Source organism: Narcine bancroftii, chromosome 1 (genome assembly GCF_036971445.1).
Source record: "Narcine bancroftii isolate sNarBan1 chromosome 1, sNarBan1.hap1, whole genome shotgun sequence".
Classification (NCBI taxonomy): Eukaryota; Metazoa; Chordata; class Chondrichthyes; order Torpediniformes; family Narcinidae; genus Narcine; species Narcine bancroftii.
The window spans coordinates 57329826-57352581 of record NC_091469.1 but is presented as its reverse complement, the minus strand read 5'-3'; the positions used below and the strand labels follow the sequence as shown (position 1 = coordinate 57352581).

Here is a 22756-nt window from a genome sequence, read left to right as displayed (position 1 = left end):
AATTAAGAGCAATTACTGGTATAAACAAGTGATTTAAATGGATGTTTTCTGAAAGGAACTCGACAAGTACAGAAGAGGGGAAAGACTACTTGGGAAAAAAAATATTGCAAGTGAGATGTTTATGGAATGGAAGGAAACTCTTGAGATTAACAGAATCTAATTGGCTTGATAGTTGCCTTCCATGTCATTTTATAATTGTATGTAAATTGGACTTCCAAATATCAGGTCAACTCCATAGACTTTCATTTCAGCATTTTGGGTGAAGTAGGTAACACGGTGTTGTGACTACAGTACTTTCATTAGCAAGATGATGAGGTGTAAAATGTTTGCCAGCACACACCAAGCCGATAATGGAGAACTAGCACTTGAATTCTTAATTTAAGAGAAGACTCTGGGCTCTTTTATACCTAGCATTTAACATGTGGTTGTTTGTTTATTTACCCTGATGATCTTGGCTGTGGCCAAATCTGGTTTTGTATGGGGTGGTCAGATTTAGGGTGGGTGTCAAGAGTGTGTAAAAGGTGAGAGGAAGAATAACTGCAGGTTGGTACATTTTTGGATTTTGGTTTTCTAATACACTGTAGTTTTTACCCTGTTTCATTTACTGTTACATGAATATCACTTCATTTTGTGTAACCTGCAACTATTTTCAATTCTAATAATATACTATTGGAGCAAGATGGTTAATCGCATATGTTATATTGTAATATCAAGATCTCTTTAGATTTTTTGTGGTTTGTAAATGTTTCAGTGCTTTACTGAGAAAACTGATTGATTTCCTGTTTAAAAGTGGAAATGTATCAATTAACATTTTAATTTTATATTTGACCCTTTGGCTATAACCGATCTCTGTGACCAGCTTCCAAATATATGATGTTTTCGATATGTGCAATTTATTTTAATTGATTAAAAATATTGTTACAGTAATATAACAATCCAGTTACTTGAAGAGATGCTACTGAAAGAAAACAATTAAATTTGTACAGCTTGTTTATAAATTGGTGTAGCTTGCAAAGGACAAGTGTGTGTTATGTGGCTTATTTTTCCACTTAGCCAATGGAAGCATTACATGACAAGGGAATGGCTGATGAAATGCATTATGGTCAGATGAAAAGTATGGGGATGAGGCCTGCTCATACTGGAATGGGCCCGCCACAAAGTCCCATGGATCAGCATTCTCAAGGTATGCTTGAAATTATTCTGTGAAGCCGAATTTCTTGTATATATCTTTTGTTGAACTTTCATTTTTGGTATTACTGTTCTAACTGATCTATTACTTTAACTTTGTCATGGATAACTATTGACATTTGATGTTTGTTTGACCATTCGATAATGTCTTACTTCTATCACAGATTTCTTCTTGTTGCACTGCTGATGTATTGCAAGAAGATGGGTCGTAAGTTAGCAGCTAGATGCCTTCAAATAAGGCACCTAAATAAACGTCTAACCAATTGCAAACAAAAGTTTATTTAATTACTGAATTTGATCACCCATATTCCTATAGGATTTTGTCATTTTCCTCAGTAACTGGAATTGCATTTCAAATGGAATTGTCTATGAAATTCTTGGTTATTTTTCTTTACATTTTGAAAACAAATTTACACTTTATTTGATTGAGTGCAGTGGGATGTGACTGACTGACAAGGTTCTATGATTTTATTCTTTGATTAGTTGTATAAAAGGCTGAGAGAGCTTTGGACTTTAGGTTATAAGTCAACCATGATTTCTCTGAATGGTAGAGCAGACTTGAGAAGCCAAATGGGCTATTCTATATTATAAATGTCCTTTGTGTTTGAGAAATCACCTAGTTCTATATCTTATCAATTTATTGTGATGCATCACAGGAAATATGCTTTTGTTGTACCGATAACATTATAATATTCTGATGAATTAGAAGCTGTATAAGCTATCTTCCTTTTTAAGGTGTTTACAATTTAGTTCAAGTTTCATACTAGTTTTCTTCTTTGCCTTTTCAGCACCCCCCCACCCCCCGGGCAAACACATTGCCAAGACAATTTTGAAGTGACGACTTCTCCTTAGATTTTGTAAAACAATCTTTTACTAGATTGTCCCCATTGATTTTGTCTTTGGTTGGTCTTTGTTAAGATGATAATGTTAGCTAAATTTTTATACCTATTTCAAGCTGTCCCCTTTTTTTATTCCAAAATCCTTTTTTCTTTGATAATATTGATTCTAAGATTTCATCTTGTATTTGGAATGGTAAGGGGGCAAGATTGAATAAGCTTCACCTACAGAAACCTAAGAAGGATGGTGGTATTGCCTTATCGAATTAGAGATTTTGCTATTGGTCAGTTAATATTCACGATATGATTTTTTTTGCATTTATTACTATGATAAATTTGATTGTCCACTTTGGGTAGATTTGGAATTGAAATATGTCTGGAATTATTCGTTAGCTTATCTTTTAGGTTCAGCATTACCTTTTAGACTAACTAAGATCGGTAAGTATATTTCCAATCCAATTATCAAATTTATATTACGTATTTGGTCTCAATTTCAAAAGTTTTTGGACTAAAAATTTTGCCTTGGCTAATATATATTGTGGCAGCGTACATCCTAATGGCAAACCAGCCCCGCTTGTATTGCCACGTGGCGGGGCAGCCATGGGGAAATGGCGTCATCAGAGGTTTCTCTCTGACTCCAGCATCCCTTCCAGCGTGCACCCTGGGCAGCGATTATGATGTCACAATGCACCAGGTGACTGAGCTCATGCTGAACTTAAAGGGCTTTTGAATAAAAGCAGTTGTTAACGACCCTCAACGTGGTGGCTGTGTTTCTTCCACTGCTCACACCACCAAAGTGGTGACCCCGACAAGCCCAGATGTATCTTTGTATCTCTTCTGATTCTGCTGATGAGTTGCTTGTATCACTTTGTTGGGCCTCTTCTTGCTGGGCTTCTTGTTGTTGATCCTCCCCTCCTGTGCTGCTCATCTGTCGGTCCTTCTGCTGCTGCTCTTCTTGCTGTTCACCCTGTCAACTTTCTTCCTCGCCTGGTTTCTCACTCCCTCTCCTGCCGCCTTCCTCATCTTCCCGCCGAGAGTCCTGGTGTTGGGTGTCCCTCAGCTGGTTGCACCGTGGTTCCCCGCTCCTCAGCTGAGCCCCCCTCCTGTCAGTGTTTCCTTTTACCTTTGATTGCGCACTGCACATGCGCAACACCTAACACATGTGGAGTTGTGCATTTTTGTTTTGCTCAGAGAGCCATTTTTGTAGTCCACTGGTCGGGGTGAGGTCATGACTCCGCGGGGGCGGCACCAACCTCTGAGATCGGGAGCTCTTTGCCACCACGGCTCCCTGTTCCTTCATGCAGTTAAGGCCTTTTTTCCCCATTGTTTTTACTTTTTCCTTCTTGGGTCCTATCTTTTTTCTCTTCTCTCCAACTTTATCTTCTATTTCTTACACTTTATATTTGTTAAGCTTTTTTTTTGACTTTTTTTCTGGAGAGGGCTGGTTTTACCCTGTCGGCCACTATTTCATCACGTGATTCCCCCCGCTACTTCCTCGAGGGCAGGCCGTTCACAGCCTTCACAGATCACAAGCCCCTCACTCGAGCACTGGCAATGGCCAAGGATCCGTCCCGATTAAGGAGGCCTCCCTGAAGACGTGCGCCAGGACGTCAGCCAATAGATCGCCTGTTCCGGTGTCCCGCGCACATCACTAGCGACAGAGGGGCGCAGTTCACGTCTGCCTTGTGGACTCCGATGGGGAAGCTCCTTGGGGTCAAGCTCCACCACACCACAGCATACCACCCACAGTCCAATGGGTTGGTGGAGAGGTTCCACAGGCACCTGAAGGCATCACTTATGGCCAGGCTCTCTGGACCAGACTGGGTGGTTGAACTACCCTGGGTCCTCCTTGGGATTAGGATGGCACCCAAGGAGGACCTGCAGGCTTCAGCAGCGGAGATGGTCTATGGCGCACCACTTATACTGCCGGGTGAGTTTTTTGGCCCAGACCCTGACATCATGGTCACTGACAAAAACCTGCTGGCGAACCTACACAGGCGACTGGCCTCCCGAGCTTCCCCCACCCCCAGCACGCCATAGCACCCGGCCGTTTCATCTCCCCAAAGAGCTCGACTCGGCCCAGTTCGTTTTTGTGCAGAGGGGACCACAAGGTGCACCGCTACTGCGGCCATATGAGGGGCCATACAAAGTCTTGCACTGGTCTGGCGGAACCTTCACCCTGGATGTTGGGGGGGGGAAAGAGGAACTCTTTACAGTGGACCGCCTGAAGGAGGCCCATCTGGACTTATCACAGCTGGTGCAGACGGCTGAGCCCAAGGGCCGGGGTCGGCCGCCAAAGCGACAAGACACGTAGATGGTTCGGGGTCGGGGGGGTTGTGTGACAGCGCACGTCCTCATGGTGAACCGGCCCCACTTGTATCACCACGTGATGGGCAGCCATGGGGAAATGGCATCGTCAGACGTTTCTCTCCGACTCCAGCATCCCTTCCAGCGTGCACCTTGGACAGCGATTATGATGTCACAATGCAGCAGGTGACTGAGCTCATGCTGCCCTTATCAGGGCGGGCTGAATTTGAATAAAAGCAGTCGTTAATGACCCTCAATGTGGTGGCTTTGTTTCTTCCACTGCTCACACCGCCACAATATCTTAATTTTTTTTTTAAGCCATATACTCTTGACCGAACCTACATTATTTGGGTGATTAAAGAAATTCTCTCTTGTAGATATTTTTTTGCTGATGGTGGTTTGATGTCTTTTGAACAACTTTCTTCCAAATATAATTTACCATACATGCATTGTTTTAGATATCCACAGCTTAGAAATTTCCTGAATACGGTAATGTCTAATTATTTAACATTACAACAACAAAATTTACTTGATGCCTTGTTCTGGTTTAAACCCCTCTTAGAAGAGTTTAATTGGTACTGTTTATACTCTTTTATTAAATTTGAGATCCGTCCCCATGGATAAGATTCGACAAACATGGGAATTGGAACTTCAACTGACATTATCTCCTGAAACATGGGGAAGAATTACTAGACTAGGAGATACTTCTTCACTCTGTGCATATCATTCTTTAATACAGTTTAATATAGTTCATAGAGCATATATGTCTAAAGGTAAAACGCAATACTGATGTGGCTTCATTGACTCGTATGTTTTGGACCTGTCCTATGTTAGAAACATTTTGGAGAGATATTTTAACAACTCTATTAATGATACTGGGTATTCAATTACAGCCTAACCCCTTAATTGCTCTTTTTGGAATTACAGATGTAGGTTGTTTACCTGGTTCTGCATATCGAGTTGTATCTTTTTCTGTTCTATTAGCTAGAAGAGCTGTTTTACTTAAATGAAAAGGCTCTGATTCCCCTACATTATTTCAAAGGCTTTCTCATGTTATGTCTTTCTTAAATCTAGAAAAAAATCAGAAGTTGTACTTTATATGCAACTACTAAATTTGAAGTAACATGAAAACAATATATTTACTTTCATGGGATATAATGGCATTATTCTATGAATTAACTCTTCCTTTCCAGATATAATATAATTCTTGCCATTTTTGTTATCTGTAGGTGTGGACCAGAGCTATGTTTTAAACCAGTGGTTCTCCACCTTTTTCTTTCCTTTTTCTTTCCACTTTAAGTAATCCCTATGCCGTCAGTGCTCTGTGATTAGTATGAGATTGCTTAAGGTGGTATGTGAGTGGGAAGGGAAGTTGAGAATCACTGCTCTGGGACCCAATTGTTACTGAAATATTTTGCTTGAGAAAAATTGTCATTGGCCCATTTCCTTTGGAGTTATGAAAACGTTCACATAACAAGTCAATTAGGTACAATTAAAACAGTGGTTTTCAAACTTTTTAATTTCAACCCACATACCACCTGAAGCAATCCCTTACTAATCACAGAGCACCTTATGGCATAGGGAATACTTAAAGTGGTATGTGAGTGGAAAGAAAAAGGTTTAGAATCATTGTTTTAAACTGTTAAAACAGATCCTTGGGATAGGCTGCTCTGTTGTGTTTGATGCTGTTTTTTTTTTTTGGAACATTAATTGGGGGGGTCGCAAGTGTTATTGGTTTCAGAGGGATTTAAGCGCCTGCAAGAGTTCTATTAAAGTCAGTTAGTTCAATTCACTTTCAACTCTGTGTGGTTATTTTACTCGCTGTGTGCCTAGTTAAGTACATTGGTGATCCAACGGACCAAATGGTATTTGGACCCAACTATGACTGATCCAAGGACGCAGAATGCAGTTTAACTGAAATTCCCACCTCTCTGTACTTCGCAGCCGCAGGTCTGGCTTGAATAGGCCAAAGCCAATTCCAGGTCAGGCAAATTGTCTCAGACGCCACAAAGTACTACTATGTGGTCGGTTCACTTGACCAGGAAACGGCAGGTTGCATTATCAACTTCCTACACCAGCAACTGTTTGTGAACAGATATGAAACAATCAAGGCACTCCTGATCCATACTTTTGGCCTCTCCCCACCGTGAGTGTGCAGTGAGGTTGTACCATGTGGATGGCCTAGGCAACTGTGTGCCAGCGGCCTTAATGAATGAGATGTTGGCCCTAGCAGACGGCCATAAACCATGTTTACTGTTTGAACAAGCCATTCTCGAGCAAATGCCAGAAGATATCTGCCTCCTCATCACTAACAACTATTTCAGTGACCCACGCAAAGTAGTTGCCCACACAGATATCCTGTGGCACACCAAGCAGCATGGCGGGGCCTCCATTGACCAAGTTGCTGCGTGACACCCTAAGGCCTGGACCTTTCCTATGCCACCAACGAAGCCAGTGACACCCACAGCAGGGAGCGACCCCAGTTCAGACCGTTGGTGTTTTTACCTCCAGAAATGGGTTTCAGGAGCCTACCATTGCTACCATTGCTGGTCACCCGTTCTTTTCTGGGAAACACCAGGGCCTGCCATTGCTAATGGCTACTGCGGCTGGCCACCATGATAGCCTCCTTTACTTATGGGACTGACACTCCTGGCAAAAGTTCCTCATAGACATGGGTGGAGGTTAGCGTCTTGCCTCCCTCCAGCCACAACACCCATGCCAGGAAGTCTGGACCGGTGCTCACCGCTGCCATCAGCAGCAGTATTCGCACATACGGCATGCGAACCATCCCACTACATTTCAGTTCCAGCTGGTCATTTACGCTGGCAGCTGTGTTGCAGCCTTCATTGGGTGCAGATTTCTTCTGGGTGGACTGCCTCCTAGTGGACCTCAAGGGACGATGGCTAATGAATGCCGACTTTCCAGACCTTTTCACTTGGCAAAGCCAAATTACTGGCCCCACGCCTGGACTTTGTGACTTTGTCAGGCAACAAATTTTCTAGAGTATTGGCAGAGTTCCCAATCATTATGCCGCAATTCTCCACAGATGCCCCTAAGCATAGTGTACAGTACCACATTCCCACTCAAGGACCACCACTACACATCTGGGCATACAGGCTCCAACTGACAAACTCCACCTTACCAAGGAGGACTTCAGGAAATGGAGGAGATGGGGATCATCCGGCCTCTGACAGCCTGTGGGCCTCTTTGCTGCACATGGTATGCAAGTCGGCTGGAGGATAGAGGCCAAGCGGTGACTACAAAAGGCTCAATGACCCCACCACAGCTGACCACTACCCAGTGCCCCACATTCAGGACTTTATGGCCAATTTGCATGGACACGTATCTTCTCCAAGGTCGACTTGGTCCACAGGATTCACCGGATTCCTGTACACCCCAGTGATGTCCCCAAGATGGCCTCATCACCCCGTTTGGCCTATTCGAGTTTCCGTAGATGCCTTTCGAACTCGGGAATGTGGCACAAACATTCCAGTGGGGTGTGGCTTGGATTTCGTCTTCATTTACTTGGATAATATCCCAATCGCCAGCTGTTTGCACTGAGAGCATTTAACGCATCTGTGCCAACTCTGCCCCACCTGAGTGAAGACAACCTTGCCATCAACTCTGTGAAGTGCCAGTTCTTGCTGTCGGCCATCGATCTCCTTGGGCACCCCATCGCCCAGCATGGAGCGGTTCCTTTGTCGGTGAAATTTGAAGTTATATGCCACTTTGCCAGGCGTAGTATAGTCAAAGGCCTAAAGGGCACCAATTCCTACTGTGAATGGCCCAAATAATGTGACCTCTGTTTGGCCTGATGTCAGGCAAAGCCATGAAATCACCTGGGACACGGAGTCAGCAGCAGATTTTGAGCAGGCCTAGAACGCACTTGCAAATGCCAACCTCCTGCTACACCCACGGGTGGATATGCCCACAGGCCTCACAGTTGATGCTTCCAACTCGGCAGCTTGATGGAACAACTAATTGAGGGTCAGTGGAAACCACTCATGACTCATGTTCTTTATTCAGCACCAGCGCACGTATCCCTCCCCCCCCCCCCCCACCAAGCTGAAATACAACACCTTCAACTGTGAGCTGCTAGCCCTCTATCTTACCATCCAGCACTTTAGGTATTTCTTGGAGGGCAGGAGTTCACAGTCTTTATGGACCACAAACCCCTCACCTTCTCATTTGACCATGGATCCATGGTCAGCATGGCAGCAATGCCACCTTTCATAAATCTTGGAGTATACCACCACCGTCAAACACACCTCTGGGGAAAAACAATGTCATGGCTGACGCACGGTCTCACACCTCCTTCCACTTGATGCATTCCCTGTCCCCAGGGTTGAACTTAGTGCTGCTCACCGAGGCACAGCAGCTGACCAATGAAATGCCAGCCTACCGCACCGCAGTCTCGGGCCTGCAACTTAAGGACATCCCCAATGGCCTAACAGGCAGCAAGCTCCTCTGTGATGTGTCCACCGGCCAACCCCAGCCCATTGTTACAGCCGCTTGGAGCATTGCATTTTCGACGCACTACATTGTTTGGCTCACCTGTCCATTCGGGCAACTGTACAACTGGTGGTGGATAATTTGCTTGGCATGGTCTATGCAAGCAGGTCAGGCACTGGGCCAGGACTTGCATGATTGTGGACTTCATGAGGACCAGGAACAACCAACCTCTGCTACACTTCAACAACTCTGTAGATCCTTGGAGTTCACTAACTAGTAACCTATTATGGGCCCTCGACATCTCCCCACTTATCAGGAAAGTGCAACCTGCACTTCCTGAGAAGACTGAAATGGAAATGGACAAGGCTGCCGACCAGCATTATGTCAACTTTTTAATAGGAGCTCAGTGTGGTATGGTCACTGAAGAGAAATGGATTGAGGTCATTCTACAGGACCATGAGTGGCAGAGAGGATCACTGGAATCTTTTTCCTCCCCCCAACCCCCTTCCCCAAATCAACATGATCTACTGGATTATTGAGGACCCCTTCCACCCAACACACGGCATCTTTCAGCTGCTCCTGTCGGGGAGGAGATATAGGATTGTCAGAGCCAGCACAAGCTGAGGAACAGCTTCTTCTCATGGCTAGTGAGAATGCTGAATGACCAAAGTAGCTGCTTACCGTAACTATCCAAACTCTCATATTCATGAATCAACATCTATTTATTTATTGTACAGATGAAATACTTGTTCTGGATATGTATTGTTTGTCTGTATTTTTTTGCCTGTATGTGTGTTATGTCTGGTTATGGCAACGTGGTTTGCACTGAGAGCGCTGTTTCATTGGGTTGTACTTGTACAATCCGATGACAAATAAACGACTTGAATTGGAGGTTAGTGACTTGTGAAGTTCTGCAGGCATTGGTTTTTGGACCCCTGCTCTTTGACATTTTTAAATGTCTTGGATGAAGAAGAGCAAGGATGTGTCAGTAAGTTTGCAGGTGGCACAAAGGTTGGAGGTGTTGCAGATAGTGTTGAAGGTTGTTGTAGTTTACAACAGGAAATAGAAAGGATGCAGAATTGAGCAGAGAAATGGTAGATGGAATTCAATCTGATAAGTGTGAATTGATGCATTTTGGAGGGATGAACTTGAATGTGAAGTACATGGTTAATGGCAAGATTCTTAACTTGAAGAACAAATATACGTTATGAGTTTAAATCCATAGATCTCAAAATTGCTGCACAGGTTGATAGAATGGTTAAGGTTTATGGTATGATGGTCTTCATGAGTCAGAGGATTGTGCTCAAGAGCCATGAGGTAATATTACAGCTCTATAAAATTGTTAGACCAGACATTGCTTCAGCAATGCCTCCATTTCTTTCCTCCCCACCACCTGGACTCTGCTCAAAGTTTATGGGCCCCCTTCCCTGTGAAGCAGTCATATTTTAGTTTCTTCCATACTTCTCTCCACCGATTGTTTATAAAAAAAAAAAAAAAAAAGTTTGTTATCTGAGGTGAAAAGAAAATGAGGTTTTTATTAAATATGCTGTGATCCCCAGGGACCCTGTTGAGAATGGCTATGTTAGAGCGCACTTGGAATATCGTATTCAGTTGTGGTTGCCTTGTTACAGGATGGATATGGAAGCTTTGGAAAGGGTGCAGAAGAGATTTACCTGAACGTTGCTTGATTTAGAGAATCAAAAGCTTAGGCTTTTCTCTTTGAGGCAAAGAAGGATGAGAAGTGTCTGCAAAATTATGAGAGGCATAGATAGGGTGGGCACTCATCACCTTTTTCCAGGGCACATGGATGTAAGAAAAGTAAAGGGGGATGGACATGAAATGGGGAAGGTTTAGATTGTTGAATAGGTTTATAATGTTCTATGTTGTAAATATTATATGTATATTCATTGAGAGTGTAGCAAATGAAAAATAGTCCCCAGAGGAGTAGTTAGAAAGGTTCTTTGTATTTGGTGAACAGTTGTGTCACAGTCATTGTTATTGAAATAGTAATACAAATGCCTAGACATTATTTAAAAAAAAAAATGCTAAAACATGAGTTATATTGCGAGCTCCTGTTTCATTTAGTGTGACTGTCACTTTAAAGGTTAATACAGGATGCAAACATTCACAATTGTGGTGAGACTAGATAGCACCATCAAGTACTGACTATAAACAAAGTTGATACTCTGGAGAAAGAGAAAGAACAATGGTTGTTTATCCAGGAAAACAGGCGGTGAGAGAGCCTTGTGAGTGGGACGCTTACAGAGAGCCGTGTGAGTGGGACGCTTACAGAGAGCCGTGTGAGTGGGACGCTTACAGAGAGCCGTGTGGGTGGGACGCTTACAGAGAGCCGTGTGGGTGGGACGCTTACAGAGAGCCGTGTGGGTGGGACGCTTACAGAGAGCCGTGTGGGTGGGACGCTTACAGAGAGCCGTGTGGGTGGGACGCTTACAGAGAGCCGTGTGGGTGGGACGCTTACAGAGAGCCGTGTGGGTGGGACGCTTACAGAGAGCCGTGTGGGTGGGACGCTTACAGAGAGCCGTGTGGGTGGGACGCTTACAGAGAGCCGTGTGGGTGGGACGCTTACAGAGAGCCGTGTGGGTGGGACGCTTACAGAGAGCCGTGTGGGTGGGACGCTTACAGAGAGCCGTGTGGGTGGGACGCTTACAGAGAGCCGTGTGGGTGGGACGCTTACAGAGAGCCGTGTGGGTGGGACGCTTACAGAGAGCCGTGTGGGTGGGACGCTTACAGAGAGCCGTGTGGGTGGGACGCTTACAGAGAGCCGTGTGGGTGGGACGCTTACAGAGAGCCGTGTGGGTGGGACGCTTACAGAGAGCCGTGTGGGTGGGACGCTTACAGAGAGCCGTGTGGGTGGGACGCTTACAGAGAGCCGTGTGGGTGGGACGCTTACAGAGAGCCGTGTGGGTGGGACGCTTACAGAGAGCCGTGTGGGTGGGACGCTTACAGAGAGCCGTGTGGGTGGGACGCTTACAGAGAGCCGTGTGGGTGGGACGCTTACAGAGAGCCGTGTGGGTGGGACGCTTACAGAGAGCCGTGTGGGTGGGACGCTTACAGAGAGCCGTGTGGGTGGGACGCTTACAGAGAGCCGTGTGGGTGGGACGCTTACAGAGAGCCGTGTGGGTGGGACGCTTACAGAGAGCCGTGTGGGTGGGACGCTTACAGAGAGCCGTGTGGGTGGGACGCTTACAGAGAGCCGTGTGGGTGGGACGCTTACAGAGAGCCGTGTGGGTGGGACGCTTACAGAGAGCCGTGTGGGTGGGACGCTTACAGAGAGCCGTGTGGGTGGGACGCTTACAGAGAGCCGTGTGGGTGGGACGCTTACAGAGAGCCGTGTGGGTGGGACGCTTACAGAGAGCCGTGTGGGTGGGACGCTTACAGAGAGCCGTGTGGGTGGGACGCTTACAGAGAGCCGTGTGGGTGGGACGCTTACAGAGAGCCGTGTGGGTGGGACGCTTACAGAGAGCCGTGTGGGTGGGACGCTTACAGAGAGCCGTGTGGGTGGGACGCTTACAGAGAGCCGTGTGGGTGGGACGCTTACAGAGAGCCGTGTGGGTGGGACGCTTACAGAGAGCCGTGTGGGTGGGACGCTTACAGAGAGCCGTGTGGGTGGGACGCTTACAGAGAGCCGTGTGGGTGGGACGCTTACAGAGAGCCGTGTGGGTGGGACGCTTACAGAGAGCCGTGTGGGTGGGACGCTTACAGAGAGCCGTGTGGGTGGGACGCTTACAGAGAGCCGTGTGGGTGGGACGCTTACAGAGAGCCGTGTGGGTGGGACGCTTACAGAGAGCCGTGTGGGTGGGACGCTTACAGAGAGCCGTGTGGGTGGGACGCTTACAGAGAGCCGTGTGGGTGGGACGCTTACAGAGAGCCGTGTGGGTGGGACGCTTACAGAGAGCCGTGTGGGTGGGACGCTTACAGAGAGCCGTGTGGGTGGGACGCTTACAGAGAGCCGTGTGGGTGGGACGCTTACAGAGAGCCGTGTGGGTGGGACGCTTACAGAAACAGGATTTCATTATTGACCGCCAGCCATCTGGTGAACACAAAGATGGAGTGACTCTGTGTGAGATTGGCAATTTGGCTGATTCTTCCTGCTTGGAGAATTATTGAACCACCTTGACCAAAGGAAAGGTCACTTTGATTAACCCACAACTGGGTAAAAGAAGCAGGAGAATCGAGACCAGGGTGATGGTAATTTCGATTAGCTCATGCCTGGTTTTGGAAGCATTGTGGAAGTCACCTGTTTTGTTTCCCCACAAAAGGAAAAGGGGAGTTGTGACAACTGTTTGTCCAAAAGGATATTTCTCTGCAAGAAACTTGACAAAGATTCGGGAGTTTGCAGCAGTCCAGTCCCACCTCCTTCGTGATTACTTCTGGGCATCAATTTAAAAGTCTGAGTTTCAATACAGGAATTGTAAGACTGAACTTTAGGAATGACTTCCCAGAATTGTGCTTAAGATGTACTGGTTTGGGTAACACACAGACAGACACACACATGCATATTCGCACATAGTTGGAGTGGTAATTATTAATAAGTTTATTTTTTTAAAAAAAGAAAAACCATAACAATCTCTTGGTGGTCTGTGATGTAACAAATTAGGGGCTTGCCTGGCAAATGACCAAAAGTGAAGCTTATTGATCGATATTTTTTTAAAAAATTTGATTGGTTAAATTCATTTTTGAAAGCCAATTAAAGGCTTGTGTGTGGGGAGAAAACATAAGCAATGGATGTTGATGAATTTGTAAAATTGCCATCCCCTATGGGTTTGCAGAGGGCAAGCAAAGGATGAGTTAATGGTTATTGCCCAAATAACGTGGTAAAACCGTCTATGAAAAAGGCTGAGATCTGGAGAATTATATATCAACATTATATAACAATGGGGAAGTTTGGAGAGAGGGAGTTAGAACAATTTGCCAAGGGTAAATCCCTGAACAGCAGTTAACGTTGGAACAGATTGAGCTACAAAAACATAGATTTGAGGAAGCAGCGAAGAAAAGGCAGTTTGAGCCACGTGTATTTGAGTTAGTATTAGAAAAACGTAGACTTAAAAGGGATGAAGGATAGAAGCAAATGCGGATTGAGAGAGAAGAGGAGAGATGGAGTTCTACCCTCTGGTCCTAGTGAGATGTTGGTGACCAGTAGGAAGGTTAAGTTAGTTCCTCCATTTGATGAGACTGAGTTTGATAAATACGTCCAGCATTTCATGAAAGTTGCTGAGAGTTTAAAGTGGCCAAAAGATCTCTGGTGTCCTAGCTGCTGATAGACCCTCTGTCCCCCGACGTGGCTGAGGATTTCACATACTGGCTAGACTGCTTCCAGACCTACCTGAACGTGACCAGAGACTTCTTCCACACCGATGAACTCAGGAGGTCCACACTCGTTTCCAGGGTAGAAATGAAAGAGTATGCAGTCATCAAGGATTACACTACATATGATGCTGCCATTGAGACTTTAAAGGCTCGGTATCTGAAGTCGCAAAATGAGGTCCTAGCGAGGCACTGACTCACTCTACCTTGCCAACGGCTAGGAGAAACTATTGATAATTAGCTGCTAGTTCTGTGGACGCAGTATCAAGTCTATTCGACCATTGACTTGAAAGCTGCTTATCACCATCTGCCAATCTATTCAGAGGACCGTCCATATACGGCATTTGAGGCTAATGGTCGTCTCTATCAATTCTGGAGGGTCCCTTTTGGTTTCTATCTTCCAGAGGCAGATGGACAGAATGGTGGATGAGTATGGGTTGAAGGCTACCTTCCCTTGATGATCTGTGGCCATACCCTGGAGGACCATGAACCCAACCTCCAGAGTTTTCTCCACATGTCGAAAGCCCTGAACCTCATTTACAACTCTAGCAACTGTGTTCAGGACTAAACGTCTGGCTATCCTTGGCTACGTGGTGGAAAATGGCATCATTAGCCCAGAACCCAATAGGGTGCGCCCCCTGTTAGAGCTCCCCGTTCCCAGGACCATGACGGCTTTGAGGAGATGTCTGGGGTTTTTCCTCATATTACACCAAGTGGATCCCACAATACGCTGATAAGGTTCGACCTCTCTTAAAAGCCACTTCTTTCCCTCTCTCGGCTGAAGCCCAACCGGCTTTTAACCACCTCCGAGCCACATTGCAAAAGCAGCCGTGCACGTGGTGGATGAGAATGTACCTTTCCAGGTGAAAAGCAATGGTTCGGACGTGGCCCTGGCCGCTACCCTTAACCAGGCTGGCAGACCGGTTGCGTTTTTTTTCTCCGACATTGTAGAAGCCATGAGGCACCACGTGGCTGGTAGGAAATTTATGCTCCTCACTGACTAGCGCTCTGTTGCATTTATGTTTAATAACGTCAAGAAGGGCAAAATCAAAAATGACAAAATTGCTAGGTGGAGGATCAAGCTCTCCATCTACAATTATGACCTTTCCTATCAGCCAGAAGCTCTTAATAACCCTCCAGATGCCTTATCCAGAGGAAGGTGTACCTCTGCACACACCAGTCTCTACATAATGAGCTCTGCCATCCAGTGGTTACCTGCATGACTCATTTTGTCAAGGTGACCGACTGCATGGAAGATGTCAGGCAATTGACCAGGTCTGCACGGAGTTCAAGCCGCACTTCTACTGCTCCTCTACCGCCTCACAAAAGCACACCTTATTAAGTCATCCAGGCCCTTGGAATGGCTCAGTGTCGATTTTAAGGAACCTCTCCCCTCCACAAATGGGAAAACTTTCTTTCTCTCTATCATTGATGAGTACCCCTGCTTTCTGTTCACTGTTCCCATGTCCACTTCATCAGTCATAAAGGACTACAAGCTACAACTCCCAGGGGAACGGGCAGGTTGAAAAGGAAAATGCCATGCTGTCAAACTGGCCCTGAAGTCAAGAGGCCTTCCAGACTCATGCTGGCAGAAAATAACTCCTGTGGCGCTCTATTTCATCTGGTCACTACTATGTACAGCAACCAGCGTTACTCCTTATGAGCTCCTATTGAATTTTGAGAGAAGGCTAGCATTGGGAACTACACTCCCAACTGATTCACCACTTTTGGTCCGGCCCTTCTCAGGAAGCACACAAAGAGAAGCAAGACCGATGCCCTGGTGGAAAGGGTAAAACTGCCCCATGTCAATCCCATGTATGCATATGTGGAGCCTGAATGGCAGGGAGGACACCATTTCCATCAGAGACATGGCACCCACAGGAACAGAGGGTCCATTGCCTCAAGTGTCCTATGAGCTGCAGAGCTCATTCTCGCTACTCCTCCAGTTCAGGAGGAAAGTATATCCCCCTTCACCGTAGAGCTGGAGACCCCACCCACCACTCCTTCCTCACAAAGGGACCAGGACACCCAAGGAGTTCCAGGCCCTCTCATGCTTAGGTACTCCATCAGGATCTCCAGACCCCCCCCCCCCCCACCAGATTGCTTAAATTTGTAAATAACTATATTTTTCTTTTCTGAATCTCTGTCTTCACTCACAGACCCTAAATTCTGCAGGAAAGGGTGAATACAGTGAACTGAGATTCACTGGTGGTGTACTATACTGATGGGTGTCTCCGCCCCCATCTACCCATATATAACCCTGGTTTCCTGCCAAAATCCTGACCCCTTCTGAAGACCACTGTAAGGCCCTACCCTCAATTATAAACTAATAAAAGTGTATGTTCTCCTTCTATTTGTGGGAGGTTTTATTCACACTACAAGCATGTTAGAAAATAAATTGGGAATTAATGCTAGGGATAAAGATGAAGGGAAGCAATAAAATTAAAGACCTTTGGGTCCACTGCCATTATTGTAAGAAACTTGGTCCATGTGATAGCAAATTGTTCTGTGCTGAGAAAAAATGAAAGAAAAGGAAGCAGTGCCAGATGGTTGTATTTAAAGAGATGAAACATAGAAATAAAAAGGGTTTCAGATCTGCTGATAACATTAGGGATGAATTCATGTATTTTGTGTCAGAGGTTTGCATTTGGTAAAGGACGGGTCACCACAAGTGACAGTGAAAATCCTTCGAATACTGGGGCCGCCCAGTCACTCGTGTTGGACAGTGTTTTGGAGTTTGGCGATGAGACTGCCGTGGTGAAATAACTTTTTGAAAATTTTTATTTATCATTTGTATCATTACAAAGTATAAATTCAATAATATAGTAACTTTATAAACAATATAAAATGATACAATATTTTTTTATTTTCTCCCCAACCCCCTCCCATCAAAATAAAGAAAAAAGAATTACTAACAGAGAAAGGAGGGCAAATTGGAGGATGTGGATGAACTTTTATTCATAGAATCCATATATGGTTTCCAAATTTTATAAAAGTTTCCAATTCAATTTCTTAAACTATAATTTTTTCTAAAAGTATACAATTTTGCATTTCATTATGTCATCTCTCTTTTCAAAATTCTCATTTTTCCAAGCTACTGCTATACATTTCTTAGCTATTACTATGGCTTTATTTAAAAATTTTTCTTGATATTTTATCCAATTTTAATTTCGTATCTTCATATATATTCTGAAGTAAAAATATTCTTGGTTCTTTTTGTATCGTTATCTTCATAATTTCTCCTAACAATATACTCAAATCTTTCCAAAATTGTTCCACTTTCACACAGGACCATACCAAATGTAAAAAGGTCCCTATTTCCTTATTACATCAAAAACATTCATTCAGATAATTAAAATCATTCAATTTATAAGGAGTATAATATAATTGATGAAGAAAATTATATTGAACAATTTGATATCTAGCATTAACTGTATTTGTAACACTCTCTTGGCACAACTTTGACAATATTTTGAGTGAGATAAATTTGATTTGAGTTCGGGGTTGGGGTGTTGGTGATCCAGAGTCGATACCTCTGCACAGGATAATGTTGAAATCAGAATTAGTTGATGGACCAGTTGCAATAGGGATCCAATCAAGTTTTCCAGTGGAGGGGGTTTTTGTTGCTAGTAGGAAATGACTTTGCAGAGGGTAAAGTTCCTGTGGTGCGGTTGACAGCTAAACCAGTCATTGATGAGACAAAGATGGATTCTGATCTATATTCAGCCTGTAGAGTGACTCGAGCTATGGCTAAAAACCTTTCCAGAGCAGGTGATACTGTGCAGACTGATTTCACAGGGATCGTTATCTGTGATGGTACAAAACAGCACTTGGGTTGTTGTGACCTGCCAAAGACTTTACCTCCTTCTGGTGTTAACCCCATGTTTAAAGATTTGTCATTATCCTGAGAAAAGTTTATAATGGGCAGAACCGAGATCCAGATCTTACTGAAGTGAGAGATAAGGCTCTCTCTGATGATGAAATTAAGAAAGTGCCAATTGGCTATTATTTCAAGGAAGGCATTTTGATGAGGAAGTGGAGACAACCTGAAATCCCTGCCAGTGAAGAATGGGCAGTTGTTCACCATGTTGTATTTCCTAAAGCCTATTTGGATGAAATTTTAACTATGGCCCACAACATGTCCTTTGGTGATCATCTTGGTGTAGGGAAAATCGTGTATAAGATTATGAAACAATTCTATTGGCCTAGTTTAAGAAAAGATGTTGTGACATTTTGCTAGATATGTCACATTTGTCATGTTGTAGGTAAATTGAATCTGGGTCCCCCAGTGGTTCCATTACAGCCCATTCCGGTTTTTGATGAACCCTTTTCTAAAGTTACTGTGGACACTGTTGGCCTATTGCCCAAGACAAAAGCTGGGAATCAGTATTTGTTAATTGTCATGTGTGCAGCCTCCAGGTATCCAGGAACAGTCCAACTTAAAAATATTAAAGGTAAAACTGTGTCAAAAGCTCTTGTATAAAATTTTAGTCAGTTTGCCTAAAGAGATTCAATCAGACCAGGGAAGTAATTTCTTGTTGGGGCTGTTTCAACAGATAGTTTATAAATTAGAATCTAACCAAATCCTGTCATTTGCATATCATTCAGAATATCAAGGGGCCTTGAAGAGGTTTTATTCGACCCTTAAAACCAAATGAGGACCTATTTTGAGAAGGGCTGGGATGAAGGTGTCCATTTGCTTTTGTTTGCAGTGAGAGTCTGTATGAGAATTGTTAGGCTTTAGCACTTTGAGCTGGTGTTGGAACACCAAGTTAGTGGACCTTTAGTATTGTTGAAGGAACAATGGGTTAATGAGGATGTGCCATTGAATTTGTTAGATTATCTTTCAATGTTTAAAGATTGCAGAAAGTCTGTAAACTAGCTCAAGGTAAAATGAAAATCTGGTATGATTAAAAAGGCTAGGGGGAATAAAGTGTTAATCTTGTTCCCAACAAATTCAAATGCTCCTAGGGCAAAAATTTCAGGCCATTATGAGAGTCAAAAGTGAACAAAGTCACCTACGCAGTTAGAATCCTTGATCGATGACGTAAAACTCAAAGTTGCCATATCAACATGTTAAAACCTTATTTTGAAAACTTGGCTTTTGGCAAGGAATAGCCTTCACCAGTGGTTTTGGTTGTTGATGGAACTAAGGAGTCTAAGGAACATGAAACTGTACAAGCTGACTCTTGTGAGGGTCACCTCAAACAAAACATTGTCCCAGTTCATTTATCTAATTCGAGTGTTTTGCAGAACTTCACAAGATCACAAGACAAAGGAACAGAAGCAGGCCACAAGGGCCATAGAGTCTGTTCTGTAAAATTTCACTAAGCTACTCTACATTGGTTTGAATTTCTGGCCTTTTCCCCATATCCTTTGATGCCTTCACTAATGAGATACTTGTCTATTTCTAGTTTAAATACTCCTAGTGATCTTGCTTCCACTGCCATATGCGGCAGCGAGTTCCATAGATCCATGACCTAATCTATTCTTAATATCTTTTTTATATCGATAACCTCTAATTTTTAGACTATGACCCCTTGTACTCGATTCACCCACCAAGGGAAACATCTTACCCGCATCCACCCTATCTAAACCTTTCAAAATATGAAAAGCTTCTATGAGATCTCCTCTCATTCTCCTATACTCCAGTGAATACAACCCATGAGCTGCCAAATGCTCCTCGTACATTAGCCCTTGTATTCCAAGAATCATCCTAGTAAATCTCCTCTGTCAACATCACATCCTTTCTAAGATAGGGGGCCCAAAACTACACACAGTACTCCAAATGAGGTCTCACTAGTGCCCCATAAAGCCTCATCAACACCTCTTTACTTTTAAACACTATTCCTCTTGAAATGAATGCCAACATAGCATTTGCTTTCTTCACTACCAATTTCACCTGGTCATTAACTTTTAGGTTTCCTTGCACAAAGACGCCCAGGTCCCTTTCCACATCTGAGCTCTGAATTTTCACCCCATTCAAATAGTAATCTGCCTGTTTGTTTCCACTGCCAAAGTGTACAACTGTACATTTCTCTCTGTTGAATCTCATCTGCCATAATTTTGCCCAGTCTTCTAATCTGTTAATATCCTTCGTCAACTTTACGGTTTCTACTATACTTCCTACTCCGCCACCTATCTTGGTATCATCTGTAAATTTGACCACAAAACCATTCATACCACAATCCAAATCATTAATATAAATTGTAAACGGCAACGGCCCCAATACCGACCCCTGTGGAATTTGGATGCTAAGTTGGTTCATCTTCAGCCTCAGGAAAAGGAGCAAATGAAACAGTTACTGTTTAAAATTTAGGAACCTGTTTCCAAACGTGCCTAAGAGAACCTCAATAACTTGTCATGATGTTGGAGATGCAAAGCCTATGAAACAACATCCACATCAAATGAATGTTGAAAAGTGCAAACTGATAGATCAAGAGATTGAATAAATGTTAAAGAATGATATTATCAGATTGGAATTCACCTTATGTCCTGATGCCTAAATTAGATGGGATAGTTAGATTTTGCATTGATTATAGAAAAGTTAACAATGCAGTAACAAAGATGGATGCTTATCTCTAGGGTGAATGGTCAGGGTTGGAAGGGCTAAGTTTCTTATGAAGATGGACTTGTTTAACGGTTACATGTGTGTTCCCTTCAATTTCCCTTTGGAAATTTATGCATTTGTGACCTCACCAGGGTTATATGAATGTAATTTAGAATGAAAAATGCTCCAGGGACATTCCAAGAATGATTAATTCTGTGATTCAAGGTTTAGAGCATATAAACGCTTACCCTAATGATTTGATTATGGGAAATTACACCTGGGAAGCACATCTCTGAGTTAGAGAAATTGACCAACTTTCAAAAATCAACCTTTCTGTTAATTTTTGCTAAAAGTGAATTTGGCCATGCTACCATGACTTGTCTTTGTTACTGGTCAATGCAAATTGGCATCTGTTCAGGCAAAAGTTCAGACAATTTTTGAGTTTCCCATTCCCACAGGTAAGAAAGATGTTAGGAGGTTTTTGGGAATAGTAGGATATTATAGAAAGTTTTTTTTTAAAAAAAATATTGCTAATATCAACTTTCCTTTGAATAACCTTCTGAAGAAGTGTGAATAGTTTGTTTGGACAGAACTTTTTCAGGAAGCATTTGATAAACTGAGAGCCATTTTATGTCACCAGCCTTTGCTTAAGTCACCTGACTTTGAAAAGCCATTTTCTTTAGCAGGTAGACACTAGTGATGAAGCTGCGGGAACAGCATTATTACAAAAGAATGGTTGTGATGATATTGACCATCCAGTGGCTTAGTTATCCATGAAATTTAATGAACATCAAAAGAATTATTCTACCATAGAGAGAATTATTGTCCCTTGTACTGGCTTTACAAAATTTCAATGCTTACATCTGCATAGCTCAGGGACCATTTGTTGTGTATACTGACCATAATCTCTTAGTGTTCTTGAGTAAAATGAAAAACAAAAATAGACAATTGTTAAACTGGAGTCTAACTCTACAGGAATATGATTTAATATTAACTCGTATTAAAGGCAAAAATAATGTAATAGTTGATTGCCTTTCAAGCTCTTAAGTTTGCAATGTTTTGAAGCAAATTGAAACTTTGTTGCTGGAAAAATGTTAATTGTTTGTATTATATCATGTAAGAGTAGTGAACGTATTATTTCAAACATTGTAGGTTGCAGTTAAAACTTTGCTCTTGCAGCTCAAAATTTTCTTTGTTAGGGGAGATATTAAGAGCTCTCTTTTCATTTAGTGTGAGTATTACTTTAAAGGCTAGTTCCTGCTGCAACTTTTCACAGCTGTGGAGAAGTTGGGTGGAAACAACTAGTACAGACTATACCCAAAGTTGATATTCTACAGGAAAAGAACATTATCCAGGGACACAGGTGGTGAGAGAGTCATGTTAATGGAACATTGAAGGAAACAGCATTTATTATTGACCATCAGCCATCTCGTGGAACACTGTGGTAGAGTGACTCTGTGTGGAATGGACAATTCAGCTGATTCTCCCTGTTGGGAATTATTGAACCACACTACGACCAAAGGAAAGATTACTTCAACTGACCCATTCCTGGGTTGTGGCAGCATCGCGGAAGTTGCACATATCATTTCCCCTACATAAGAAATAGGAGCAGGTCATCCAGCCTGTCACACCTGCTCCGCCATTCAATAGATCATGGCTAATTTGATCAGTTACTCAACTCCACCTATCTGCCTTTTCCACATATTCCTTAATTCCATTTTATGTAAAAATCTATTTAACTGAACCTTAAATATGTTTAAAGTAGCCTCAACCACTTTCCTGGGTAGAGAATTCCACAGATTCACTGCACTCTGGGAAAAAGTCTTTCCTCATGTCCGTCTTAAATCTACTCCCATGAATCTTGTGGCTCTGTCCCCCAGTTCTGGTCTCACCTACCAGTGAAAACAATTTTATTGCTTCTATCTTATCTATCCCTTTCATAATTTTATATGTTTCCTAGGAAAAGGGGAGTTGTGACAACTGTTTGTCCAAAAGGATATTTCTCAGCAAGAAACTTCAACAAGGATTTGTGAGTTTTCAGTAGTCCAGTCACTCACTCTCTCCCACCTCCTTCGTGATTACTTCTGGGCATCAGTTT

At 43.4% G+C, this 22756-nt stretch overlaps 1 protein-coding gene across 8 annotated transcripts in view; it reads left to right on the top strand.

The window, feature by feature from the left end:
- Positions 1-22756, top strand: part of LOC138758530 (probable global transcription activator SNF2L2) — a 179236-nt gene that overhangs the window by 15886 nt on the left and 140594 nt on the right. For 7 of the 8 annotated variants that reach the window (XM_069927575.1, XM_069927567.1, XM_069927585.1 and 4 more), the window contains exon 3: positions 1054-1183. In XM_069927575.1, the coding sequence (XP_069783676.1) occupies positions 1054-1183 (130 nt within the window). Of the gene's footprint in view, positions 1-1053; positions 1184-2756; positions 3955-22756 lie in introns of those variants that run through there. The other variant, XM_069927626.1, reaches the window with a different exon arrangement.